Source organism: Lates calcarifer, linkage group LG3, assembly GCF_001640805.2.
Source record: "Lates calcarifer isolate ASB-BC8 linkage group LG3, TLL_Latcal_v3, whole genome shotgun sequence".
Lineage (NCBI taxonomy): Eukaryota > Metazoa > Chordata > Actinopteri > Centropomidae > Lates > Lates calcarifer.
Window position 1 is genome coordinate 21,569,063 of NC_066835.1, and position 6,295 is coordinate 21,575,357.

General features: G+C 40.0%; 1 protein-coding gene across 2 annotated transcripts; it reads left to right on the forward strand.

Annotated features, from left to right (window-relative positions):
• The first annotated feature begins 452 nt into the window (after nucleotides 1-452).
• Nucleotides 453-5,910, forward strand: LOC108887584 (DEP domain-containing mTOR-interacting protein). 2 transcript variants are annotated; one of them, XM_051069056.1, is made up of 6 exons: nucleotides 453-711; nucleotides 1,097-1,192; nucleotides 2,865-3,026; nucleotides 3,148-3,218; nucleotides 3,572-3,676; nucleotides 4,090-5,910. In XM_051069056.1, the coding sequence occupies exons 1-6, from the start codon at nucleotides 693-695 to the stop codon at nucleotides 4,216-4,218; spliced, it is 582 nt and encodes a 193-aa protein (XP_050925013.1). In that variant the 5' UTR covers nucleotides 453-692; the 3' UTR covers nucleotides 4,219-5,910. The 2 variants fall into 2 exon arrangements, with proteins under 2 accessions (XP_050925013.1, XP_018538549.1); XM_018683033.2 differs by lacking the exon at nucleotides 1,097-1,192 and having other exon boundaries at nucleotides 457-711.
• Nucleotides 5,911-6,295: the final 385 nt, after the last annotated feature.

The following is a 6,295-nucleotide window of genomic DNA, read 5'->3' on the forward strand; positions in this document are numbered from 1 at the left end:
TTTCGTTCTGTATTTAATATTTGACTGGTTATCATGTCTCTGTCTCCCGCTCTGCCTCTGATTTTATATGAAGGATTAAATCTTATTTTTATTATGATGCGATACATGTCAGCAGCTCTCCATATTATTAAGCTCTTTGTAATTTAATGACGTGTTTTTCTGGGCAAATCAGTGTGGTTTGGGGTCATCTTAAAAAGTCTCTACAAAAGATTCTTTCTATAAGATAAAGAGAACTTCACGTGCACCAGTCAAAGTATGTTTTGGTTCTTCTTGTACAGAAAGGATTTTTTTGAATATGTGAAAAGTTTACACATCAGCTGTAGAATATTTTAATATTACTTTAAAGACGGGGAAAATTCCACTAAACATGTGTCTCCTCCTCCCTCCTGCTGACGGTCAGTTTGTTTGTTCTCTGGTTTAATGTTTAGCTCACACACACCACACACACACTTTTTTTTTCTTTACCGGATGACTACCCTCGCTTTCAGATCTGTAAACACACACATTCACAGATTTAACTGACCAGCTGATCAAGAAACCTTATGTAGCTGTCATCAGGCCTGAGCAGAGACTCAGTTCATGTCGGAGACTGAGCGTCTGTCCATGTGTGGTTTTGTTAAAAGTTTCTCTTTCTCTGGCTTCATCCTCTGAAACTTCCTCTTCAGAGCGTCTGGATAAAGCGCTGAGGAGAGATGGGTCCTCGTACAGCAGGTAAGAACCCCTTCAGTTTGTGTTCTAAATAATGGAAACATTATTCATTCAGTTTCAGTTTAAATAACTCTGTTTATACCCGAGGGGCCAATCCCCACATCATCAGCATCACCACAAACAAGAAGAAGTGAAGAGGGTCGAGGTCAGAGCCTCTGCTCTTTAAATGGATGATTCAGGGGCTTTTAAGTTGATATTACTGTTTCTTAGTTGCTCTTTATAAAATGAGGAAAGCTGATTTTGCCAGGTTTATCCAGCTTTACTAAAAAAGAAGTGTAATTCCTGTCAGTGTGTGTGAACAGAGCGAACCACTGCTGCAGCATGTTTTTAAACTGGGTGACAAGTTAATACAGCAGCACTCACTCATTTTTATTTACTTATTTTTCAGGTTTTTATCATGCTGAATTATCCTGCACCACACACAAAACCAAACACTGGTGCTCTTTAGAATCACTGTCTAAGAATGGAAATATTACCCTCTCAGGTATTTACTCATAATATTGTTTTTGTTAACGTTAGTAAAAGTTTTTCTCTAAAGTTACAAAGTGGTGACAGTGATGGTTCCTGAGGCCCTCATGCAGTTTAAAGTTGTGAGGGATGAATGAGTGTGACACCATTAATTCTAATCAACGATAATTAGCTTCATTTAGCATGTTAGACACATTATTAAGACTAGTGTTTACTCATGTTATGTATCTAAGTGCAGTGACTATGAGGAAGTAGAGTAAATTATTATCAAGGACAGGAAGTGTTATTGTTATAATGAGACAAAGGCCATGACATCGTTATAAAGCATTTTATTATCTGGCTGTATGAGGTCGTCCTCCCATAAAATGACCCAGTTAGAAATGTTTGCATGGAGATCAAATTTAACAAGCACTATGTCCACTGAATAACAATAACAACAGTGCTATTGGCTGTTCAACATCTCCAAATCAGTATGTTTTTGCCACATAAACATATGAGAGCAGGAGATTTACTGGAAGAGAATGGAGAGAAAATGAGAGAAAATCCAGACATGAACTGGGAACATTAGAGTTACACTTAGTCTGCTGAGGTGGGTGACAGCACAAAGTAATTTAATACTGCTTCACTAACTTTAAGAGCATTGACAGTCGGGCAGATTTCTTCAGTGTGAACAAAGGTGCTGCTCCTTCTGCACCTGTCTTACATCTCAACTTTGGTACAAACTGAAGGCTTAAATTGTTCATTTGACAGTATGACAATATTACTGTGCCACCTCATATTTGGTGAGGACATTGTGCAGCGTTTCCACGTGTTCTGTACTTATTCTGTGGGAGCTGACAGAGCAGCTGTGATGAGGGGGGTTAGGGTTACACCACATGGTGACTGATGGAAAGAACTGGTTTTCATTGTATAGAAGCAGCTGTGCTGTTAACAGTTACTGATGTTGAAATCAAATTTCATCATCTTATCATCATTCAGGTCTGTGTTTACACTGTAGAGATGAAGCCAGGTCTGTGGATATTCAGGCACAGACTCTGTGACTTCTTAAAGCAACACAGTGTAACTCTTCCTGAACAACAGCGCCCTCTGCAGTCGTGAGTGGTAATTCATTCTGTTGGGCTCAGAGTCCGAGCGTTCACGTGGTTTTCATGCACAGAAAACAAAGCTTAACAGTCTCTTGATGGAAGCTCAAACATCATGGTCCCACTCACTGAACTGACTCACTTTAACTGATGTACAGTTCAGCATCAGTCTGAACTCTCTGGTCTGATTCCAGCAGTTTAACCTGCTGACTCTCACTCAGTTAGAGGGAGATCCAACCTGAAGAACCACAGTTACACAGAGAAAACAGGTGTTCAGGCAGCAGAGTGGAAACGACAGAGGCTCCATGAACCATCACAACGAGTCTGAAGCTGAGGTTTTAAGGTCAAGTAGCTGCACAAAGGGACAGTTGACCATACGGTGTCATGTTAGCCCCTACACCCAACACTGTTTGTCTATCTTATCTCTGCTATTTAAGGAAGTGTTGTCTGTTCTGTTATCGAGGCATGTTTGATCAAAAGCAGAATTGTTGGAAGTTGAATTGAGGAAGTTAAAGACAAAACTGGATCAGATTTTAGTTTGATTACTGAAAGTCCTGTAGGTTATCATGATAGGAAGCGTAACGATTTCCTCTCTCTCTCCATCAGTCACCCCCTCTAAGCAGATGAAGGCGGTTGCAGGAGGTGGATGTGGAGGTCAGGGAGGAGCCCGGCTGAGGAGCAGCAGTGATGGAAGCAGATACAGCAGGAGAGAAGCTGGACTCCCCAACAACTCCTCCTCCTCCCCAATGCTCTCCAACCCCAAATCAGGTAAAACATTAACCAGTGCAGACTAGAGGAGCTATTTAAGATGGGATCTATTTGTTCACATTTTAAACCAAGATTTTACAATAATGAAAAAAAAACCTTTTGACTTTTCATTCATGTTCAGTTCTGAAGAGACCAGTGAGCACTGAGGAGCTGCAAAAACCAGGAGGACCCTACATGAAGAAAACATTTACAGTACGTTAATATTTCAACAGTTAACAGACTGGAAAGCCTTTTTCATTAAGCTGAGAGGAGATGAGAGATTATCTGTAAATTCTTCTCAGGATAGAAGAAGGAAAAGAGACATACTGTGCTTTAACACATTTCACTGGCCCAAAGAAACACAATTTCATTTGTTTTTTAAAAAAATATTTATGTATATTTCCAAACTATGGCGAAAGATTTCTCTGCTGGAATCAGTAGCACAGGTTTAACGAAAGACTGATCCACCACAGAGGAATTATTCCTTTTCTCAGTTTCTGTGTGAAATATTCTTCCTTACACACCTCGTCCTGATAGATATCTAACAGATGTCTGTGTGTCTGCAGATCGTGGGTGATGCTGTGGGTTGGGGGTTTGTGGTGAGAGGTAACAGACCATGTCACATCCAGGCTGTGGAGCCCTGTGGCCCAGCGGCTGCTGCAGGGATGAAGGTAGGCATCATGGGAAATGTAGTTACTGGAGATATTTCATTAGATATTCTCCTGATGTATTTAGAAATACAGGGTGAAAGTAGCAGCTGAGACTCCAGATTCTGTAGAAAGAAATGAGCTGGTTGTTTTAGGGAGAGGTTTGGGTTTTCCCTTTGCTGACATCTAGTGGCCATTAGTAGAACTGCAGGTTAAAGCTTTTCTTGCTCAGCTGAGGAGGTTGTTTTGTTAAAACAGAAGCCATATTTTTTTCTTGTTGTTCATAAAGCCAGTCATTACTAAGTTTACAGCAGCAGTGAAAAGTTGTTCAGTGAGTAGAAAGTACAGTGAATCTCAGTGGATGAGTACATTAACTACAGATGTTTCCTTCAGACAGGTCCTCTCACTCCTCTTCTCGCTCTCCTCCTCATCTACAGGTTTGTCAGTTTGTGGTGTCCGTCAACGGCCTCAATGTTCTTAATCTGGACTACCGGACCGTCAGCCACCTGATCCTAACAGGACCCAGAACCGTGGTGATGGAGGTGATGGAGGAGACTGACCATTGAAGAATGAAAGAGACACTGATGTATGGACAGTATGGTAGAAGCTGAGAATACTGTGTATGGTGTTCTGGCTGTAGTGAAGCAGTTACTAATATGTGTGTCCTCTCTGAGGTTTTCTCCAGAGGACTGCAAAAACACAATAATGAAACAGGAAAGAGCCTTGTTAGGAATTATATGGGAAACATTCTGTTTTTAAATTGTTGAACTGATGGAGGGCACTTGTCAGATTGTTTGGCTGAGGATATAAACTGAAGGTCAACAGTTGAATGAGCTTATAGAGTTTTGTTGGAAAGTTGCTCCCAAAAAGTTCCAGCTCGAACCCAATAGAGTTTATTGATGATGCTCAGAAATGGACTACTGTATGTAGGCAATAGCTACTTAACTAACACACTGAGATAGTTTGGAATATAGTGCACTGTTTTTGTCTGAGTCATTTTGAAATGAATGAGAAAGCCTCCAAATTCTCTTTTGAGAATTTCTCTTTTTTCTTCTACTTCTTGAAGGCTTAAAGAGACGTGTGATATTATCTTTCTTTAAATGATGTGTCAGTTTGTTTGTCTCATCAGAGCTACCCAGTTCTTTTATTTATTCTAAAGGAGTTTTATTCTGAACTTAAAGCTCATCACTATTTGTTTGCATTTTGTTTTTCTAAATGAACATCTGTCAGGCAGAAAATGTTCCTGACAGAAAACAAAAAAGCTTTGATGAACTGGCTGACCTCTGCATACTGAATAATGATAGACAGGAGAAAGTGTCTGTGTACAATATTTAGTGTTTTTCTAAAATGTTTTGTGTTTCACTTAAATGGTGTATAACTCAATCCTGGTAGTGATGGTGTTGTTGACAACACTCCAACAGCTGGTGTTTCCTTCAGTGCAGTGGTTTGGACTTTTAACCCCATATGTCTCATCCACACACAAACACATTACCTGCATGTCTCACACACTCTTGCACACACACACACCTGGAACCACGTGCCCTCACCAGCCCCTCCCTTGGCTGTGTTTACTTTTCCATCCACTCCCTGCGATGTCTAATTCCCAGAAAGGAAGTGAGGAGTGTGAAGAAGTCTGAGGTGGATCAACAGCTCAGCGAGGAAACAGACTGTAACTCAAGTGCTTTGTTTTGAAGTGTCTCTCAAGTTTCTCTTACTCTTTTTTATTTTTTAGATCTTTGTACTGTATCTGTTTTTACTGTGTGTGTGTGTGTGTGTGTGTGTGTGTGTGTGTGTGTGTGTGGTACTTTTTTCCATTTGTGTGTATAGTCGACTCCAGATTCAATAATGCTGAGATATGTCCCAGCAGGCAGTGTTTTCCTCTCTGCAGGGCGATTCTGGAGACTCAGTGAGTCTCCTGGCTCCTCTTGCATCTTTAATGGCAGTTTTAATAGAGGCAGTTAGTAGAATCACGCTCGGATATTGTTTTAAAATACCGAGTCCGGAGGATTTTATTAAGAAACTAAATATCCTCATTAAAAATCACTATCACTTGATGTACAATACAGAATTACAGGCAGAGAATAAGCCAATTAGACTGTAATCAATATCAAAATATTGCTTTAATTTCAACTTTCAGTAATTTATATTATTCTTGTGTCAGCTCTTTTATTTCTTCACCTGTAACTGTTTGAATTTGATTTTGATTGTGAAACTACTTAAAGCTGCATTTCCCACAAATAAAATAGAAACGAAGGACAGACTGATTCATCTCCAGCCATCTCTTATCAAACCCTTTTTAAATTCACTGTTCCAATTTTAAACATTTATTTACTACAGTCTGATGACAGATTGAGTTGCATGATGGGAAATGTAGGATCCAGTATTTTGGGGGGGGGTTGACCCATGCTAAGATCTGTCTCTGTCTCTGCAACTCTAATATTAACCATTTCTTTTTCCGGCGTCATGGAACTGCAGTGATGAAATTGTGAGCCTAACCCTTTGAAGTCCACACAGTCAATGTGTATTGATTGTAGAGACAAACAGCCTGAAACTGATGCCACAGTAACACACTACACTCCCTGATGATGCACAAACGCTAACAAGAAAGTACAGATAGAGAAAAAGAAAGAACACCATGGCTAA

Bases quoted from the DNA above. Each gene is read 5' to 3' on its own strand.
- LOC108887584 (XM_051069056.1), top strand. The intron at 3,027-3,147 runs GTAAAACATTAA...ATTCATGTTCAG, and splicing joins GCTCTCCAACCCCAAATCAG to TTCTGAAGAGACCAGTGAGC. The intron at 3,219-3,571 runs GTACGTTAATAT...GTGTGTCTGCAG, and splicing joins ACATGAAGAAAACATTTACA to ATCGTGGGTGATGCTGTGGG.